At 40.7% G+C, this 22041-nt stretch overlaps 1 protein-coding gene and 1 pseudogene across 1 annotated transcript; one reads left to right on the forward strand and one right to left on the reverse strand.

Moving 5' to 3' along the window:
• The first annotated feature begins 1206 nt into the window (after nucleotides 1-1206).
• Nucleotides 1207-16393, forward strand: ZNF483 (zinc finger protein 483). Its single transcript, XM_055579783.1, has 7 exons — nucleotides 1207-1224; nucleotides 1558-1677; nucleotides 3433-3958; nucleotides 4417-4505; nucleotides 7288-7414; nucleotides 7780-7875; nucleotides 14538-16393. Exons 1-7 carry the CDS (start codon nucleotides 1207-1209, stop codon nucleotides 16103-16105), a joined length of 2544 nt encoding a protein of 847 aa, XP_055435758.1. The 3' UTR covers nucleotides 16106-16393.
• On the reverse strand, nucleotides 12017-12662 carry LOC129650644 (60S ribosomal protein L27a-like; annotated as a pseudogene).
• Nucleotides 16394-22041: the final 5648 nt, after the last annotated feature.

The raw sequence follows: 22041 nt of genomic DNA on the forward strand, positions 1-22041 counted from the left end.
GTGAGCGACTGAAATGAATGAACTGATAGTAAGTCTATATTTAATTTTTTGAGTACATGTGGTTAGGCAGGAGAGCTTTCTTTTTTTTCTTTTCAGGCAATAGTCAGCACTCCCAGACAGGAAATCATGGCCTCTTCTGGCTCTTGAATCCTTGGAGTCCCAGCTGAGCCAGGACCATAGGCACCTGGAAACAAGGTCTTGATATCCCTGAGGCAGCTCACAGCTGCAGGAGCTCAGAGATTCCCAGAATCCTAAGGAGACACCTCGAAGGCTGCCTCGGGAACCCAGAGGTGGAGACAAGCAGGCAGGACCATGGCTTTTTAGTTTCTTTAATGTGGGGTGATTTTAGAGGAAGCATAAAAATCTGACAGACTCACCCCTTCACACACACAAGCTTCCTCCTCACTTCCATATAAGATATGGCCTGGAAGCTGGGCAAGGAACTGTGAAAACAGGAAACTGTAGTGTACATAAAAGGTCATAGGGGAATACTAGGCAGCGATGAAAATAAATGATTTTCATTGATTTGTAACCACAGGCAACAATAATGATAAATCTCAGAGACATAATGTAGATGAAAGGAGCTATATACAGAGTGCATGTGATGATTCTTGTTATCTAGGCTCTAGGTTCCAGGTATGGAAACACATAATATTGCTCTACTCTGTTGTTCTTGTTGTTGTTCAGTTGCTCAGTCGTGTCCTGCTCTTTGCTACCTGCTGGACCGCAACATGCCAGGCTTCCCTGTTCATAGAATTCTCCCCACAAAATTACTGGAGTGGGTTGCCATTTCCTCCTCCAGGGGATCTTCCTGACCCAAGGCTTCATTGAGAACTTATGAAAGGGTGAGAACATGAGCCATCCAAGATATCTAGGCAGGTGGCAAGTCAGCCCTAAGTATCAGGCAGGTTGGAGGGAGAGGGATAGCGAGGCGGTTACTCTGACAACACACAAGTAGAAGAAAGAGTTCAGGGAGTTTATCAGTGGCCAAATTCCATCAGCCTTGTAGGTCACTGTAAAAATTAGAATTTCTACCCTGGGTGAAATGGGAAACCTTTTCAGGGTTTTCAGCAGAGGAAGTTCATAAGCTGTTTTCATATTTTAAGCATTTCTCTGGTTGCTATGTGAAGAGACAAAAGAAGAAAAGTTAAATCAAGACGCCATTGCAATAATCCAGGCGAGGCATGATGGGCGGTTTGGACAATCATGGTGGCAGGTGTAAAAGTAATACATTTGATATTTGTTCAAGTTGCGGCATTATGACTTGTATTGAATGCGTTGCTAATATGCTTCTGCGGTGGGGGTTTTGCAGCCTGGATTTCAGGGAAAGGTAAGGAAGGAAGAGGGGAAGGATGCTTTGAGGTTACCAAGGAAAGAGAACATCATAGATCTGAAAACCTGAGATGACTCTAGGCCTTTAGGCCTCTGGCGCAGCAATAATTCCGCAGCTGAGACCACCAGCACTTCCCAAAGACCATGCGCAACAGGCCGGGGTAGGAGCCTATGGAAACCACAGACCTTTAGCAAAGCTGGACAAGCGCATCCCGGGAATCGTAGTTCTGCGCCAGTGCGCAGGCGCACTCAGCTCCCCGCCACCTTGCGCGCGCAGCTCCTGCAGGACCAGTTTCTAGAAGCTCATTGCGGTGGCGTTGGTCCTGGCTGCGGGTCTTGACGCAGGTAGCGGTTGCCCCTGGCCCCTAGTGTGGGGGCCGAGGCCAGGTTGCCAGTTCCAAGGGCGTACCTGGGGCGGGGTGGGGGCCGAGGGCAGTCTCGCTGTGCACTCCCAAAATTGCAGCTTCTGCCGGAGATAAGCGCGCTCCTGGATGGAGCTTTCCTCCATCCCTTCCCTGAGCCCACGGTCTTGCAACTTCGCTACTTTGGTATTTTGGGCGGGAAAAGTTATTGTGTGTGCGTGAGGGTAAGGGGGGCTGTACCGAGTATTGCGGAATGTTTAGCAGCATCCCCGGCTCCACTCATTAGGTGATAACCAAAACGTCTTCAGACGTTGCCGAACGCACCCCGTGGGGCAAATCCCCCCTCCTCCTCTTTTGAGAACTTCCTTCTGCCTGCGTCACATTTTCACGGAGCCTTTATTGTAAACTCCCTGGAGATCGGGACGAGTGTCTTAGCTACTGCAGAGTCCCAGGTGCCCAGAGCGGCTCTAGGTACGTGGTGGGCGCTTAATATTTGGCAGAGGAATAAATGACGTCATGCATAGTGTGTGCGGCACTCTGTGCCCCTCAGAGGTGGGTAATTAACTGACGTTGTAGCTGGAGGAGAGTGTCCTCACTTGTCGCAGTGTAGCCCATCTAAGACATCTAAGACTGTATTGTCATTTCTTGAGTGCTTTGTGAGGGTGGGGGTCCCGTCTGACCCGTTCGCGTCTGAATCCATAGTCCCTAGTTCCAGATCGTTGTTGATGGTTAGTTATTGATGGAGTGAGAACGCATGCAACACAGGGCAGACTGCGTAGAAGAGTACTTGGGGATCGGAGAAAGCCTCATACAAGAGGTAGCAGTGGAGTCGGGTTTTAAAGAATGAACAAGTTTGGTAGAGGAAAAAATGTCAGCATTCCAAGGGGAGGGAATGAATGACTCTAGTGCAAAGGCAGAAGTGGGTAGAGTTGCTGGAAATGGAGATACCTCTTTATGGCTGCAGTGTCCATCAGGGGCAGCTGCAGCGGAAGGTGAGGTCATACCGACAGGGTTTCAAGATCATCATGCGTGACTTTTGCGTTTGAATTTTGTGTTGAGACAGTTGGGGAATTACAAGACCGTATTTTGCATATTAGAAGAAATCCTTAGGCTTCAGTGTAAGACTGAAATTGAAGGAGGCTGTCCTTAGGTAATTTCAGTAGGAGAGAATGGAGAGGTTCTTAGGAAATAAAGCCACCAGAACTTGGTTATTGATTGTGTGAGAAATTTGAGAGTCAAATATGAAATCAGGTTTCTGAGTTAAGCAACTGGTGGGAAACTGTGTGGCCATTCACCAAGAGAGGGCAGGGGTGGAGTCCGTTTGGAGCCTCTTGTAACAGTGAGCCTTTTCTGATACATTATGCTGATGAGTATCTGAAGAAACTGTTTTCTTGAAGGGTACATACCTTTATTTACCCTCAAGTAACTTCTCAGCTTTTCACTTACAGAGAAAATCATTCTTTTAATATAGTAGTTGGGCAGGGCAGTTCTACGCCTCTGAGAATGTGTGTGTCTATGAAAGTGAAGTCGCTCAGTCATGTCCGACTCTTAGCGACCTCATGGACTGCAGCCTACCAGGCTCCTCCTTCCATGGGATTTTCCAGGCAAGAGTACTGGTTGCCATGGCAACCCACTCCAGTATGTATCTATAACAGAACCAAATCAAGAACAATGATTTTTAGGATTCACAATTTGTTTCACTTAATTTATCTTTTATGTTTCTTGATGGTTTCTGCAGGACCATAAAGTGGATCCTTGGAACACTTGGTACTTTGCCGGAGAGTGCCTGTTGGTGGACTGTGCTGACATTCAGAGTCTAAAGGAGACTGGATTTCTGTTGGTGATACATACTGCAAGCAGGAGTAGCCTAAACAAGATGACAGCTGTCTCCCCAGATCCTCACACTCTGGTCTCAAGTGAACAGAGCAAAGTCCTTAGGATGGAGACTCCTGGGAATCCGGAATCTCTAATGAGAAGAGACGCTGCTGACCCAGAGTCTTTCAGACAGAGGTTCAGGTGGTTTTGTTACTCTGAAGAGGCTGGACCCAGAAAAACTCTGAATCAGCTATGGGAGCTTTGCGTTCAGTGGCTGAGACCAGACATCCACACGAAAGAACAGATTCTAGAGCTTTTGGTGTTTGAGCAGTTCCTGACCATCTTGCCTGGGGAGATCAGGATTTGGGTCAAATCACAGCATCCTAAGAGTAGTGAGGAAGTGGTGACCCTAGTAGAGGATTTGACCCAAGTGCTTGAAGAAAAGAAAGGTGAGATTAATAGGTGAAGGGGGGAAGTGGGGGAGATCATCTCAAGATATGACAGTAAACTCCCCAAAAGAGTGTTTTCATTCAACAAGTGACTTTTGTGCAAAATGAAAGAAGCAAATTACTATATGATATTACACATATGCTGTTCCACCTTAATACATCTCATAAATATTTTAAAGATTATTATAAAAAGTAAATACATTAAAGTAGTAGGTATGTGGAATGAAGGAAGTCAGATTTTGTGAGCCTAGGAATTGAAAGAATATTTTAGAGGGTAATAGGAGAAAGCTTGGGTTTCAGTACGAAACTGTATGTGTGGCTGTCCTCTGTGTTTTAAGAGTGTAGGAAAAACTTTTTTTTTGTTTAATCTGATTTTTTTCTCCAGAGTGACATACATAATAATTTTTAGTCTGAGGAGCCCATTTGAAAGGCTGCATTGTTTTTTTCCCCCTTCCTAGAACCAATCTCTCAAGATTCTGTTATTTCCCAAGAGGAGAACCCTGAAGAAGATAAAACAGTTTCTGTTCTTCCAAATACTGAGTCTCAGGTAAGCTTCCTTTCACTGGTTTTCATTCTTTTTTTTTTTTAACCATAAATTTTCATTCTTAAGTTAATTTTTAAATTGAGGTCTAGTTGACACCCAGCATTGTGTTAGTTTCAGGTATATAATGTAATGGTTTGATATTTGTGTATATTGTGAAATGACAACCACCGTAAGTCTACTTAATGTATCTTACCATATATGGCTACAGACCTTTCATTTTTAAGTACATGCTCACTGAGCTCCTCCTGGGTGTTATAAACACACTAGACTAATTAAGACCATCTCCTTTTCCTCTCAGTCTTCACATTCTTAGGGCTCATTCTTCAAATGCTATTTTACTTCAGTTATCAGAATTGGTCATAAGTCTGACTCTAATAAGCTCAAAAGTATTTACTAAAATCCAGCAATTATTCTTCATAAGACTGGTCAGGTGGAAATAGAATTATATTTCCTGAACATGACAAAAAAACACAAAAAAACATCTGGATAGTGTTGCAAAATAAAAAGCAGTCCTCACAATACCATTAAAAAGATGAGGTTGTCTCATCTTACTGTATTAATGAGTATTTTCTGAATATTTTAGCCAATCCAGTGTGATAAGAAACAAGTGAGGTAAGTATAGATATGAAAGAAGATGTATATTATTTACAGATAATGTAGTCTTTTTGGAAAACCTTAGAGAATCAACTGAACATGTACTGAAATTCATTTAGCGCCTGAGAAAAGTAGCTGATTACAAATCAGTGTTTTCTATATACCAATAATTTTCAGGAAAAAAAATTCTTATTCGCAGTGGTAAATAATAGTGCTCTAGTAGCCTGGTAATAGCTCTGATTACCAGGTAATGGCTCTGAGTGGACATGTATCGGGGACATATCTCCCTGATGTATATCTACTTCCTTGTCTCTGGAACCTGAGGATGTTACTTTACCTGGAGGAGAGGTCTTTGCAGATGTGATAAAATAAGGATTTGAAATGAGGACATTATTCTGGATTGTATGGGTGGGCCCTCAGTGGCATTAAAGTGTACTTAGAGTTTGAACACAGGAACAGGAGAAAGCGATGTGAAGATCGGAATGATAAGGCTGCAAACCAAGGAACACCATGGAATGCTGGCAACTAAGGAACCTGGAAGAGGCAAGGAATGGATTCTCCCTCAGAGGGACCAGTTCCACCAACGTCTGGATTTCAGACTTCTGGTCTCCAGAATTTGGGGAAATAAATTTCTGTTTTCTTAAGCCACCAGGGTTACGGTAATTTGTTCCAGCAGCCACAGGAAAGCTACTACAAGTGCTAATAGGCACTCTGCTGTATTGCCTCAAAATGTTTTGCTATAGAGGATGCTGTGAAAAGTGTATTGTAATGATTAATTGTGCTTGTTTATAATTTAGAATAATTGTAAGTGTATGTTATTGAACGCAGATCCTTGTTTGATTGTGATAGAAAGTAATTGCTACTTAGAATTGAGAGGGTAACAGGCAGGAAGGGCAGGGGTCTCCAAATGGAGGAAATAGGGTGCAAGGGTCAGACTTTTTCTCTCTCTTAAGTGGCAGGAGGAAACAAACTAGCAATATTTTTTTCCTTCTCTATACAAATTTAAAAGGAGGTTTCTCTTAAAATACTGTGTTGCCATAACACCTGGTTTCACCTGAAGTTAACTATTTTCAAACCTTGAGTTAACCAATGCATTTTTCTTATGGAAATGTTTGACTTAAGCGATGTCAATGTACTATGCATTTACCCCAGACTCTGTCTTCAAGTTGGTTCTGCCTAATGGCTCAGAACCTACTTGACAAACCAGTATGTTATACTCAGATATTGTTCCCCTGATCTATGTAAACGAAACTATTTGTATGGTGATCTACCCTTCTGCAAGATTCAAGTCAATCATTTTATGGCCCGGGATGAATCATCTGGTGCCAAGATTATCCCAAAATGCATCTTATGGATAAGGGGCCTGGTGCCATTCTGAGTTTTAAGACATTCCTTTCTTTCATTAACAGACTGCTAGCATTGGAGAAGGAAATGGCAACCCACTCCAATGTTCTTGCCTGGAGAATCCCAGGGACAGAGGAGCCTGGTAGGAGGCCGTCTATGGGGTTGCATAGAGTCAGACATGACTGAAGCGACTTAGCAGCAGCAGCAGCAGCAGTGACTATATAACATCCAGCTGAAGACTAGCAGGGGGGGTACTCTTTCTGCCCCCTTCTGATGCCTATGTCAGAAGCTTTCTCTGTCTCCTTTATACTTTAATAAGACTTTATTACAGAAAAGCTCTGCGCAATCAAGCCTTGTCTCTGGCCCCAGATTGAATTCTTCTCCAGAGGCCAGGAATCCCGGCATCTTTTCATTCAGCAACAAGTTTTCAGAATCAGCTGGAAATTATAATTTGGAATGTAGTCAGTGATGTTACTCTTCCATGTTTAATTTAAAGCTTATAGAACTTACATTGATTCTGCAGATTTTGGGACTGGGAAATGTAATTTGTGTTCTTCATTTAATATATTCTGTTAATCCTAGAAATCAGCGTGTTAGGGCAAATTTGATCAATGTTAGTCATTCCAGAGAATCCTTGTATAGCATTTCACACCAAGGGCTAAATGGAAAAGGAGGAGATTGTATCATAATCTTGTTCTATTTCACTTGTTATGGTCGTATAATAGCTACCTTGTAGTTTGCGTGCAAATTCTTAAAAGACTTGAAAACCATCACATCTATTACTTTTGAATTCTTAGGATCTGTTTGGGAGTAACACAATGCACACAGGCTGTCTTTGGTGTTCTAGGAATCCATGACACTCAAAGATGTGGCTGTCACCTTTTCCAGAGGAGAGTGGAGGAAACTGGAGCCTTCTCAGAAGGAGATATATAAGGAAGTGCTGCTGGAGAACTATAGGAACCTAGAACTTCTGGGTAAAGACATCTTCTCTTCATGATTTAATGTCTAAACTGAGTATCTTTTTGTCCACTAACATTGGAAGATAAGTGCTATTAAAGGTTTTGGCTGAGTTTACAGGAATCATATGCCTAAACCTTAAAATGGGTCCTAAAAATGTACTTTTATATAGAGTTTTCTTAAAAAAAAGTGTCTTTGCTCCATTGAACTGAAACTGTTGAGCATCATTTTGCTGTCATCAAGGCCATACCTTCCCCAGTTTTCTCCTCAAATTCCAGTACTGAAGTTTACTTTTGACAACTTCTCTTCCCTGAAGAACTAAAGGCTATGAATGTTGGAATGTCTTTGTTCTAGACAAAAATTTTCTATTTTCTCTGAATAGGCTTTCCAGTTTCCAAGTTAGATTTGGTTTCCCAGCTGAAGTGGGCTGGACTACCACGGCTGCTGCAAAAAGAAGTCTCCAAAGGCTGTAGACCAGGTGAGTAGGTGAAAAGTAGAGAAGGACATTGCAGCAGTTGCCTACCAAGTCATTTGAAAGAGGCTGTGAAATGTTGGGTGGGCTAGGTGCTAACATAGATGATGAAAATTTCTGCCTTGCCTTCCTAGAATATTCATTTTGATAGGAGAGACACTCAGTTTGGGTCCTCGGAGAAGGATGCCAAGATTGGCCCCATCAGAGACTTACTGGGGGGAAATAATTCCAGGCACTGGAAGAGGCTGGGGTTGCTATGAAGGTGCTGCAGGTCTGATACCTGTGACAGGAGAGGGAAGGAAGGAAGGCTGAGTAGGAAAAGTCTTAGATTGAAGTGCAGGTTGAGAAGATTTTAGTAAAGCCAAAAATGAACCTCCTGCCAAAGTCATCTAGCAGAGTCGTATGCCTTGCAGAAATGGGCCCAAGTATAATTGCCATTCTTGTCATTGACCGGGAGCACCTCTAGTGAAGTGGCCTTGGTGTGATGCTGTGGTGGAGTCAATGAGCATCAAAAGGGGCTATCAAGTAAGTGCCCCAGAGGAGATTTGAAGGGCAAGTTTCCATGGATGCTATAGATACAGAAATCAGGACAAAATGTGTTTTTAATGGGATGTACACTATAATAATGGCATGTATAAGGAGCAATGGGAAAATATAGGAGCAAGGGCATAATTAACAATTGAATCTTGAAGAATAAGTAGGAATTCATCCAGTGGACAGCATGTTTAGTATAATTCAGTTTTGTTAAAAGAAGAAAAAAATGTACATATACATGTATGTCTAAATGTATAGATATGGGTTTTTACTGTTAATATTTGGAGAGCATTCATGTTAATACTTGGAGAAGGCAATGGCACCCCACTCCAGTACTCTTGCATGAAAAATCCCATGGACGGAGGAGCCTGGTGGGCTGCAGTCCATGGGGTTGCTAAGAGTTGGACACAACTGAGCGACTTCACTTTCACTTTTCACTGTCATACGTTGGAGGAGGAAATGGCAACCCACTCCAGTATTCTTGCCTGGAGAATCCCAGGGACAGGGGAGTCTGGTGGACTGCCGTCTATGGGGTCGCACAGAGTTGGACACGAGTGAAGTGACTTAGCAGCAGCAGCAGCAGCAGCATGTTAATACTGGTTATCTTTGAGGAATTACATTTTTTCCTTATTCTTCTCTTTCTTAAACTTTAATAATAAATCTTAACTAGATTTTTAAAAATTATAATAAATGATTATTTATACATCAGTTGGGCTTCCCTAGTGGCTCAGACAGTAAAGAATCTACACCTACAATGCAGGGGACCCAGGTATGATCCCAGCATCAGGAAGATCCCCTTGAGGAGGGAATCTACCCACTCCAGCATTTTTGCCTGGAGAATTCCATGGACAAAGAAGCTTGGTGGGCTACAGTCCGTGGGGTCTCAAAGAGTAGGACACAACTGAGTGACTAACGCTTACACTTTCACTATATATCAATACTTTAGTTTAAGAAAAAACAGTAATTTGCTTTGCTTTTTGTTGTTCAGTTGCTCATTCCTGTCCAATTCTGCTACCCCGCGGACTGCAGCATGCCAAACTTCCCTGTCCTTCACCATCTCCTGGAGCTTGCTCAAACTCATATCTTTTGTGTCAATGATGCCATCCAACCATCTCATCCTCTGTCCTCCCCTTTTCCTCCTGCCTTTAATCTTCCCCAGCATCAGGGTCTTTTCCAATGAGTTGGCTCTTTGCATCAGGTGGCCAAAGTATTGGAGCTTCAGCATCAGTCCTTCCAATGAATGTTTAGGGTTTATTTCCTTTTGGATTGATTGGTTTTATCTCCTTGCAGTCCAAGGGACTCTCAAGAGCCTTCTTCAACACTTTTCTCTAGTTCATCTTCCTTTTTTTTTTATTTGCCATGAGCTTTAATTTTGGATCTAACTGGCACCCCGTCTTCAGTTACAATGAAAGTGAAAGTTGCTCAGTCATGTCCGACTCTCCGAGCCCATGGACTGTACATCTGTGGAATTCTCCAGGCCAGAATACTGGAGTGGGTAACCTTTCTCTTCTCCAGGGGATCTTTCCAGCCCAGGGATGGAACCCAGGTCTCCCACATTGCAGGTGGATTCTTTTATCAGCTGAGCCACAGGGAGGCCCAAGAATACTGGATTGTGTAGCCTATCCTTTCTACAGAGGATCTTCCCAACCCAGGAATAGAACTGGGGTCTCCTGCATTGCAGGCAGATTCTTTACCAGCTCAGCTATCAGAGAAGCCCTCCTTCTTCAGTTAAATTGCCAGTAAAGAAGGTCAGGAAAACAGCTTTAGAATTTGGGTTGGGAGAGTCATATGCATGGAGGAACTGGGATAGTGGAGGGAGGTTCAGGGCTGAACCCCTCAGGAGTAACTGCCTGGCCCTCACAGGAAGATGATGAAGACTTAGATGTCATCCCTAGAAGACATCTTGTTGTTGGGGAGATGCCAACCACAGTCCCGGGTGCAGGGGGTGCCCTGGGCCTCTAGGACCAGACCTTGGGCCAGAGCCGTGTACCTGCTGGGCTCATTGGGCTCATAGACTGACAGTACCCTCTCCACAATTAGCCCTGCATTTAAGTCAACCTCTTGGCTGTTTACAGTGTAATTATATGAATAAAGGAAAGCAGTTGTCTTCTTATGTTTAAGTAACATCTGGGAGAGTAGTTTTGAAAATGGAATCTAAAACTGTTCTGAGAAAAATTTAGCAGCATTGGTATAAATACATGCCTCTCCCCCCAAGCTGCTTATGTAAAAGAAGTATCATTTAGATGTGCAATTTATTTCAGTTCATTTCAGTCGCTCAGTCGTGTCTCTTTGCAACCCCATGAACTGCAGCATGCCAGGCCTCTCTGTCCATCACCAACTCCCAGAATTTACTCAAACTAATGTCCACTGAGTCGGTGATGCCATCCAACCATCTCATCCTCTGTTGTCCCCTTCTCCTCCTGCTCTCAATCTTTTCCCAGCATCAGCTCTCATCTTTTCCAGTGAGTCAGCCGTTCGCATCAGGTGGCCAAAGTATTGGAGTTTCGGCTTCAACATCAGTCCTTCCAGTGAACACCCAGGACTGATCTCCCTTAGGATGGACTGGTTGAATCTCCTTGCATTCCAAGGGACCCTCAAGAGTCTTCTCCAACACCACAGTTCAAAAGCATCAATTCTTTGGCATTCAGCTTTCTTTATAGTCCAACTCTCACATCCATACATGACTACTGGAAAAACCATAGCCTTGACTAGACGGACTTTTGTTGACAAAGTAATGTCTCTGCTTTTTAATATGCTGTCTAGGTTGGTCATAACTTTCCTTCTAAGGAGTAAGTGTCTTTTAATTTCATGGCTGCAGTCACCATCTGCAGTGATTTTGGAGCCCAAAAAAATAAAAGTCAACCACTGTTTCCACTGTTTCCCCATCTGTTTGCCATGATGTGATGGGACCAGATGAAAAATCATTTATAACTTACTGGAGAAAAAGTTTTTGACAGACAAAGCCATAATCAATACCCATGATTTATAAAAAGATCATGCAGATCAGTAAGGAACCCTGAGTCTGTTAGAAAAATAAGCAAAGAACTTCAACAGATAGCTGACCAGAGTAACTGACAGAAAGAAACTTTAAATAGCTATGAACATGAAAAAAATGTTCCAAGTCACTTGTCAGCAATGTAAGTTACATTTAAAGAATAACACTATTTATTATGAATCAAATTTGCAAAGGTTTAGAGAAAAAGCATTTGGCCAGAGATGAGTAATCAAGTACTTTTAATCATGTATTGTCTGGTGATAGAACTTTCTACCCTTTGTTTCAGTCACTTTTATGACTCACTTCTGAGGAAATATTAATCATTTGATAAACATTCCATACAGAAATAATTAGTAACATTGATATGATGGATTATTATATAACTCATAAAAATTGTCTTTATGAAGAATTAACCAATGAGATGGGAAAGAATTATGAAAAAAGTAACTACATATTATATATATAGATTTTCTATCCTAAAATATGTAGAAAATTTCTAGAAAAAATCAGAATTTTTAATAATGGCTAACTTCCAGGTAATAGGATTTTATATTTTATTTTCTTTATTTTTTTTGAAAAGCACTCATTAGCACTTAATGAACCTCCATCCATGTAGCATCAAGCTACCAGGACAGCACCCTTAGTCTTCTTCTCAGCTCTTCTGCTAAAGAATTTGGCCTTCAGTGTGATAGGTTGCTTTGGGAGCTTTCTTTTCCCCAGAACTCAATATAGTAGCCCCAGTGTACCACATCATGTGAAGAGCAACTCCAATTTTTTTGACAGCATTTACTATATCAACTCACTCACTGAGGTCCATAGTTTATCCAGGTTGACATTTGGGCAAAAGCTCTGGTTCCTTGCTAAGTGGTAATGCCTCATACCAACTTTCCCCAAATTAGTGTAGTGTAACATTTGTCCTTTAGTTGTGTCTGACTCTTTGCTACCCCGTGGACTGTAGCCCACCAGGCTTCTCTGTCCATGGAATTCTCTAGGCAAGAATACTGAAGTGGGTAGCCATTTCCTTCTCCAGGTGGTCTTCCCAACCCAGGGATCAAACCTGGGTCTCCCACATTGCAGGCAGATTCTTGACTGTCTGAGCCACCAGGAAAGCCCAACGTTACCTGGGTGATACCTTGTCAAAATTGATCCTGTAGTGACACATGCCACCAGTGTTACCCTGATCTCCAGGAGGTTTCCAGTGTCTGCTGTGCCTGTGGCTCATGTGGCCCTTAAGTTTCCAGATCTTCCTTAGTCTGGGTGGCATGTCAGCAACTGAGACCATAGAGGGAAGGCCCCCATGAAGTCTTCAGAGCTGCCCAGCGTTTTGTATTTTATAGTTGACTGGTTAAAAGTCAATCTTATGAAAGTGATACTGTAAGCTCATGATTAAGAGCCAAGATGAAAAAAAAAAAATAAAAAAGAGCCAAGATGAATGATAAATAAAAGAATTAATAAAGGAATTCAAGGTTCAGACCTTATTTTCTTGGGCTCCAAAATCATTGCAGATGGTGACTGCAGCCATGAAATTAAAAGATGCGTGCTTCTTGAAAGAAAAGCTATGACAGCATATTAAAAAGCAGAGGCATGACATTACTGACAAAGGTCTGTATAGTCAAAGCTTTGGTTTGTCTAGTAGTCATTTATGGATGTGAGAGTTGGGCCATAAAGCTGAGCAGTGAAGAATTGATGCTTTTGAACTGTGGTGTTGGAGAACACTCTTGAGAGTCCCTTGGACAGCAAGGAGATCCAACCAGTCCATCCTAAAGGAAATCAGTCCTGAATGCTCATTGAAAGGGCTGATGCTGAAGCTGAAACTCCAATACTTTGGCCACCTGATGCGAAGAACTGACTCATTTGAAAAGATGCTAATGCTGGGAAAGATTGAAGACAGGAGAAGAAGGGGACAACAGAGAATGAGCTGGTTAGATGGCATCACGAACTCTGTGGACATGAGTTGGAGCAAGCTTTGGGAGTTGGTGATGGACAGGGAAGCCTTTTTGTGCTGCAGTCCAGGGGTCACAAAGAGTCAGATTAAACTGAGCAACTGAACTGAACTGAAGATTCAGAGAGGAGCGCACACCTTGAGTATGGTGTTAGAGACTCTTGGGACTTGAACCCTAGGCCTTACCAGATTTTTATATTCGTGATAGTGAAGGTGCACTGGGGTCGAATTCTAGGCAGTCTGAAGCATTAAGACTGAGAAAACAGGACTGAAAATGCAGTCCTGTCATGGACAATAAAGAGATGCCTGGTTAGAGTATCTGCAAGGTTGGTAGGGGGCTGGTGGCTCAGTGGTAAAGAATCCGTCTGCCAATTCAGGAGATGCAGGTTTGGTTCCTGGATTGAGAAGATTCCCTGGAGAAGGAAATGGAAACCCACTTCATTATTCTTGCCTGGAAAATCCCATGGACAGAGGAGCACAGTCCATGGGGTGCAAAAGAGTTAGACACAACTTAGGAACTAAACAACACGGTTGGTAGGGCCAGATGGGTGGTAACCTTTGAAAGTCTAACATAGGTGGTGTTGCATGTTTGTGATGTGATTAACATTGTCTATAAACTTTGTGGTATTAGGCTGCTTTGAGGAGAGCCAGTGTGGTGTATGGATCAAAAGAGTGGGCTTTGATGTCAGACTGGGTGGCTCTAGCACTTACATGTGACCTTGGATAAGCTAATTATATTCACTCTGTGTGATTAGTTGTCATATCTATAAACCAGGGATAATGACAGGTCCTACTTCATAGGGTTATTGTGAAAATTAAGTGACATTCAAGTAAATTGCTTGGTATGGGACCTGGCCTTTGGTAGTTATTCAATAAACACTTGCACTGTCATATTACTATTTGGAAAGAGAATAAATTGATGTAAGGAGAGTAAGTTTGAACCTATCACAGAAATTTGAAACAAGGGTGAGAACCTGTATCTCTAACTATAAAGCACAAACCTATCATCTTCCTTAGTATTTTTCCTAAACTCTCAGTTCCCCCAGTTTCCCCATGTCACTTTTCCCTTCCCTGCTTTATGAGACTCTGAAAATTTTCCAGGCCCTGTTTCTTACAGTTTCTGTTGTCTCTGTTCCTAGTCCCAAATGCAGCAGCTTTCTTGATTGCAAATAGGAAATACTCTGTTATTTCTTTCAGAGTGTGAACTTGGTGGTGGATTGAAAGAATCTGGCGGAAGTCAAGATGTTCTTATGGAAGAATCGACTTTAGATAAAATAATAGAAAGGTATCTAATGAGTGGCGATTGTGACTCTATGGGAGAATCCTGGAAACGTTATGGCAGATTCGAGGATGGTTGTAGCAATAGGGAACATTCACAAGGACAAATCACACAGAAGAAAACTCATGGGAGAGGCAGTAAGGGTGAGGAGTTTGACCCAGAAAGGAGTCCCTTTGGAAGTAGCTTCAAACCACCTTCGGATCTAATTAAACATCTGAGAGTCTATTTAAGGAAGAAATCTCGGAGGTACAATGAAGGCAAGAAACCCTTTAGTTTTCATTCAGATCTTGTCCCAAACCGCAAAGAACACAGCGGTGAAAAGCCAAGGAAAGGTAACGAAGGCAGGAAGGTCTTAAGTCACTCTTCTTCTCGGACTGAACATCAGAAACATCAGAAAAGTCGTGCAGGGGAGAAGTCTCAGAAGTGTAGTAACTGTGGAGTAGCCTTTACTCAAAGCTCATCCCTCAGTAAGAAAAACTCCTCTACATGTGAAAAATGTTGGAAAGATTTAGGTCAAGATGCATCCATAGATAAAGACGAGGGAACTGAGACTGGAGAAGGAACCCATAAATGCAGCAAATGTGGAAAAGCCTTTGGCTATAGTGCCTCACTGACCAAGCATAGGAGAATTCACACTGGGGAGAAACCCTACATGTGCAATGAGTGTGGAAAAGCCTTCAGTGACAGCTCATCTCTCACGCCACACCACCGAACTCACAGTGGGGAGAAGCCCTTCAAGTGTGATGACTGTGGGAAATCTTTCACCCTAAGCGCCCACCTCATTAAACATCAGAGAGTTCACACTGGTGAAAAACCCTATAAATGTAAAGACTGTGGGAGGCCCTTCAGTGACAGTTCATCTCTTATTCAGCATCAGCGGATTCACACTGGAGAAAAACCCTACACGTGTAACAACTGTGGAAAATCCTTCAGTCACAGCTCATCCCTTTCCAAACATCAGAGAATTCATACAGGAGAGAAACCCTATAAATGTGGTGAGTGTGGGAAAGCCTTCAGACAGAATTCTTGCCTTACCCGACATCAGAGGATTCACACTGGAGAAAAACCATATTTGTGTAATGATTGTGGGATGACTTTTAGCCATTTTACATCTGTAATTTATCATCAGAGACTTCATTCAGGAGAAAAACCCTACAAGTGTACCCAGTGTGAGAAAGCCTTCCCTACCCATTCACTCCTCAGCCGTCATCAGAGAATTCATACAGGTGTCAAGCCTTATAAATGTAAGGACTGTGGAAAATCCTTCAGTCAGAGTTCATCTCTCAACGAACATCATCGGATTCATACTGGAGAGAAACCCTATGAATGTAACTACTGTGGGGCAACCTTTAGCCGGAGCTCAATCCTTGTAGAACACCTGAAAATTCATACTGGAAGGAGGGAGTACGAATGCAATGAGTGCGAGAAGACATTCAAAAGTAATTCTGGCCTCATCAGGCATCGGGGATTTCACTCTTCAGAATAATTCTTGGAAATATAGTAAGGTGCGGGGTGTGGGTTTACACAGTTCTCCCTCATTAAAAACTTAGAGTGTAAACTACCACTGCATTGATTAGTAGGAAATTTAGTCACAGTGGTCCCTTATTAAAAACCTGGGGTGTATACTGCCACAGCATTGATTAGTAGCTGCAGCTTTGGTGGGTTGGCAGCTAGGAAAAGTATTGTTTTGTCATTTACCCTTCTTCTTTGCAAGGATGTCAACTTTTGATAGGGAGTGACGAAGGGTTGGTAAAGTCTGTGGAAAGAAGAGAAATTAGCATGTGAAATAATCCTAAAAGGCCAAATGTGAATATAAAAATCGGGGGAGGGGTGCAGGGGACCCACCTTACTAACCTGTTTTTTTCAGACTTCTTTCTCTCCTAGCTTCCCCTTCTACTGCCATGCAGTGTTACAGAAAGAGGACCTGACTGCAGTCAGGTAACTTGAGTTCTGTCCCAGTTTGCCAACTAACTCACTCTATAACCTTGGACAAATCATTTGACCTTTCTGAATTTTCGTTTCTTTACTGGTAAAATGAAGGAGTGGGACTAATGATTTCTGTGGTTTCTTTCACTCTCTCCCTCCCTCCCTCCCTTCTTTTTCTACCTCTGATAACCTCTGAAGCTGTGGTAATAAGTTAAAACATTTTTGATTCATTGGCATTTCAAGTTTCTCTAGTGTAATAGAAAATAACTCATTTAAACTACTGAACTTCTGGCATAGTGAGAATGCAGTATGCTTTTAAAATATTTGATGCTGGAACTGCTCAAAAGCTATGCATAGGATCAAGTCAGTAGAGGTCAAACAGGTTTGCCATCAGGGAATGTCTTGATTGGACAAAGCACCCCAACCCCAGTGTTTGCTCTGGACGTTGGCCATGGGGACTGGGAAATTAAATGGCATATTCCAGGCTATCTCAGCCATGAGAGTGTAACTGTCCTAGGAAAACAGATGAAGGACTGGTTGGGGGGGGGTGTTGGGAAACGGGTACTGAAAACAGCTATTTTGGATGGATTGTCTTTTGCAAGATAGAGTTCTATTTTTAAAAGTTTGTCTATAGTAAGAACAGTTTCCTGTAATCAAAGTGTAAACATTCTGTGTGGCAAAGGTCACAAGCTAAGATTGGGCCTTTTGATGTGTCTTAGTTGTTCTTCATGGTGTGTGTGCGCGTGTGTGTAAGTAGTTGTCACCATTTAAAAATTAGGAAATTTCATACCAAAAAGAAATTTGTCTTGAAAAGTTACTGGGCTGACAACAATGGACCCATATTTCTGTGGGGCAGTCAACTGGTTTTGGGTATCGGCTGCCACCTTTAGAGGGGGAATCTGTTCTCCTTGCAAAGTTCTGTCTTTCATGTAACATGACTTGCCCACTGTAAGAAGCTGATATTATGATCTCCTACCACCTGGAGAGTACCTATCCTAAAACCTAAAGAGATTTTGTAGTAAAATTCAGGAAAAGAATGTAGAAATGATACAGAATAAATTTTCAATCAAGTTTTCCTTTATGAAATTAGACCTGAAAGGAGTAGATGTTAGTGGGTTATTCCTTAAAAATGTCAGTGGTGGAATCTGAATAATAATCTTTAACTGTGAAAAAGGAACTGAAAATCCTGGGTCAGTTAGATTTGGGGCTCAAGTTGTAGGATTCTGAAGGAGCCCCAATGACCACGTGGTGCAGAGTTCCTAAAGTTGAAATTTGAGGCAGCTCTTGAGAATGAAACGGGTAAACTTTCAGCTTATGGAAGTGAAGACATGCTTAATGGTCATCTGAGATTCAGCAATATTTGCTGGGATTTAATGGGTTTAGTTTGCAGTGCTACCTCTGGATACTGGTTTTGGTTTCTTCCTTGTCTGCTTCCCCAGGGTAGCTCAACTACTGATGAGTGAGAAATTGGTCTGTATAGTTACTTCTAAATGGATCAGCCAGAGACATTCTAGACATGGAAGGAATATGGCTTATCAGAGTTATTCACCCCAGTTGAAATTTTTTTGTGAAAAGATGAAAATCCTGATTTGTTTTCTGCAAAGATGCAATCTATAGAGAGAATTAAATATGTAAAAATCTTGAGAAGAGGCTTGTTCCAAGATGTTTACTTGTTACTTTCCCCAACATCCATAAGAGGATGCTTTATAGTTGTACCAGTTGGGAGTCTGGAACATAAACCTGTATTTTGGGTTTTTTTTTATAGTTTTATTGAGATATAAATTGCATATTGTAGAAGTCATTCAAGTGTATAATTCAGTGAGTTTTAACAAATTCAGCAAACTGTACAGTTGGCAGCACAGTCTGCTTTTAGAAAATTTTAGCACCTTAATAAGATCCCTCACACCCATTTGCAGTAATCCCATTCCCACCCTGATCCCAGGTAACCACTAATCAGTCTACTCTCTGTCTCTGTAGAGTTGCCTTTTCTGAACATTTTATATACATGTAATCATATGTGGTCTTTTTTAGTTGTTCATTAACTTGTATCTAATGTTATTTTCTATTTTCATCCATGTTATTTTCTAAATTCATGTGTGTTGTAGCATATCAGTATTTTAATCCTTTTTATTGTCAAATAATAGCTGGTTGGATGGATGTGCCGTATTTGTACATTCACCAGTTGAAGGACATGTGGGTTGTTTCCCATTTGGGGCTGTGAAAAATAATGCTGCTCTGAACATTAGCATGCAGGTCTTTGTGTGGACATAATGTTTTCACTTTTCTTAGATGCCTGAGTTGCTGGATTATATGGTAAATTTTTGTTTTAACTATTTTAAGAAGTTGCCAAGTTGTTTTCCAAAGTGACTGCATTATTTTATATTCTGGACTTCAGTGTGTGAGGGTTCCTGATGAGGTTATATCCTCACCAACCCTTGTTAATTGTTCATCTTTTTAAAAATTTTTATTACAGCTAATATGGTGATTGAAGTGGTATCTCTTTGGGGCTAATGGTATTGAGGATCTTTTCATATGTTCTTTAGCTGTTCATGTACCTTCTTGGGTGAAATATGTTGCCCACTTAAAAAATTAAGTTATTATTAACTTACAGATCTTTTTATTCTACAATAAGTCCTTTATCTAGTATGAGCTTTCTAAATACCATGTACTAGCCACAGAAGGCAACCTCAAATCCTCCTGTACAGCTTTTATCAAAAGCTTGGTTTCAGTAATTGTTTATATAAGATTGCCTAAGGATATTTAATCTGGCCTATTATCTAAATACTTAAATTCATTTTGGAGTTATATCAAACAGTCAAAATGTTTTAAATGTCTTTTGATTCCTTATATAATTTTTTTTATTAACCTGTGTCATCCTTTTTATCTGTTACCCATTTTATTTTAAAATGAAGAACTTACATTTAAAAATGTTTCCTCTTTATGAGTTTCTAGTGAAGAAATTTCTTTGTAGTCTCAGGACAAGACAAGGCTTCTCTTGTCAATGAATTCACTTTTATTTACTTATTTTAGAATTTTTTTGTAGTGTGGTAAATATATATAACATAACATTGAACGTTTTAACTCTTCTGAGATGTATAATTTAGTGGCATTAAGTATGTTCATGTTCTTTCTCATGCATCCCCACCATACATCTCTAGAACTTTTCCATCGTCCCTAACTGAAATTCACTTGTTAACCAATAACTCCTCATTCTCCCCTCCCCCAAGACCTTGGTAACTACCATTCTACTTTCTGTCTATGAATTTGACTATTGTAAACACTTCGTATAAAAGCAATCATTCAATACTGTCCTTTTGTGTCTGACTTGTTTCACTTAGCATCTTTCCAAGGTTCATGTTATAACATGTGTCAGAATTTCATTTTCTTTTCATTATTTTAATGCTAAATAGTTTTCTTTTGTAAATATACCACATTATTTGCTTATGCATTCATCTTTCAGTGGTCATTTAGGTTGTTGCCATCTTTTGGCTGTTAATTAATAACACTGCTATGAACAGTGGTTTGCAAATATTGTTTGAGTCCCACATTTAATTCTTTGAGATATATACCTAGAAGTGGAATCACTGGATGGTTCATCCATGTCTTAGTGTATGGCAGGATTTCCTCCTTTTTTTAAGGATGAGTAATTTTCCATTGTATGTGTATGCCACATTCTATTTGTCCATTCATCCGTCAGTACACATTTAAGTTGCTTCTACCTCTTTGACTGTTGTGAATAATGCTGCAGTGAACATGGGTGTGCAGGTATATCTATTTCCAGCCTTCTCTTTATATACTCAGAAGCAAGATTGCTAAATCATGATAGTTCTGTTTTTAATTATTTAAGGAACTTCCCTACTGTTTTCTATTGCAGTTGCACCCATTTCAGACTCTTACCAACAGTGCTTAAAGGGTTCCTCTTTCTCCACATCCTTGCAACACTGACTATTCTCTGTATTTTTGATAGTGGCCATCCTAATGGTTGTGAGATGGTATCTTGGAGTTTAGATTTGCATTTCTCTGATGATTGGTGATGTTGAACATCTTTTTATATGCCTGTTAGACATTTGTATGTCTTCTTTAGAGAAATGTCTGTTCAAGTCATTTGCCCATTTTTTAAATGAAAAACTTCATTTCCTGTTCCACTCTTTTTCATTGTTTTTATTGTTTTCTTTGCTATGCTGAAGTTTTTTAGGTTTGATATAGTCCATTTGCCTGTTTTTGCTTTAATTTTGCTTGTGCTTTTGGTGTCATATCTGAGAAATCATTGCTAGACCCAGTGTCATGAAATTTTCCCCCTGTATTTTCTTTTAGGACTTTTATAGCTTCAGATCTTATGTTTAGATCTTTAATCCGTTTTGAGTTAATGTTTGTGTGTGGTATAAGATAAGGGTCCATCTTCATCCTTTTGTCTTTAGGTATTCGGTTTTCCAAGCACCATTTGTTTCCACGTTGTGTAGTCTCTGTACCCCTGTTGAAAATCATTTGGTCGTAAGTACGAGTGCATTTCTGGGCTCTCTCTTCCATTGGTCTATACGTCTTTATGCCAGTACCATACTGTTTTAGTTACTGGAGCTTTGTCATACACTTTGCAATCGGGACATGTGAAAAAACCGCTAGCATTTTTCTTCTTTCTTAAAATTATTTTGGCTATTTGGGGGTTAAGATTCCATATGAATTTGTGGGTGATTTCCCTTGTTTCTGTAAAAAATCACTTGGGATAGTATAAATATTTTAACACATTAAGTCTTCAGGCCCATAAATATGAGATGTATTTCCATTTATTTGTGTCAACTGTTTTTTCAGCAGTGTTCTGTAGTTTCCAGTATACAAGTCTTTTACTTACTTGGTTAAGTTCATTCCGTAGTATTTTATTATTTTTAATGATAGTGTAAATGAAATTGCTTTCTTAATTTCCTTTCTGGATTTTTCAGTTACTGTATAGAAATGCAACTTATTTTTTAATTTTGGTTTTATATTCTATCACTTTTGCTGTATTTGCTTATTAGTTCTAACAATTTTGTGTGTGTGTGTTTGTGTCTCTATGTGATGTTTAGAGTTTTCCACATATGGGATCATGTCATCTGTGAAAAGAGATATTATTTCTTTTTTCCTAAGTTGGATGGTTTTTATTTCTTTATTTTGCTTGATTGCTGTGGCTAGGACCCAAGTACTGTGTTGGGTAGAAGTGGCTAAAGTAGGTATGCTTGTCTTATTACTAATGTTAAGACAAGGATAATGTTAAGACAAGGATAAGACGAGGAACAGGTTTCTGTTTTTTACCATTGAGTATGATGTTAGCTGTGATCTTTTCCTTCATGAAATTTATTATGTTGAGATAATTTCCTTCTATTCCCTAGTTGAGTAAATTTTCTCTCATTTTTTGATAGATTTGCTAGATACAAAATCCTCAACGAACTGTGGGTTTTTTTTCTTTTTTTCTTTATGCACTTTAACTAAATCAACCCACCCACTTCTGGTCTCCAAGGTCTCTGA

The sequence above is a fragment of the Bubalus kerabau genome, chromosome 4 (genome assembly GCF_029407905.1).
Source record: "Bubalus kerabau isolate K-KA32 ecotype Philippines breed swamp buffalo chromosome 4, PCC_UOA_SB_1v2, whole genome shotgun sequence".
Taxonomy (NCBI): domain Eukaryota; kingdom Metazoa; phylum Chordata; class Mammalia; order Artiodactyla; family Bovidae; genus Bubalus; species Bubalus kerabau.

Coding starts and splice junctions, on each gene's coding strand:
- ZNF483 (XM_055579783.1), top strand. Junction 1,678..3,432: donor GGCTGCGGGTCTTGACGCAG/GTAGCGGTTGCC, acceptor TGGTTTCTGCAG/GACCATAAAGTGGATCCTTG. Junction 7,876..14,537: donor CTCCAAAGGCTGTAGACCAG/GTGAGTAGGTGA, acceptor TATTTCTTTCAG/AGTGTGAACTTGGTGGTGGA.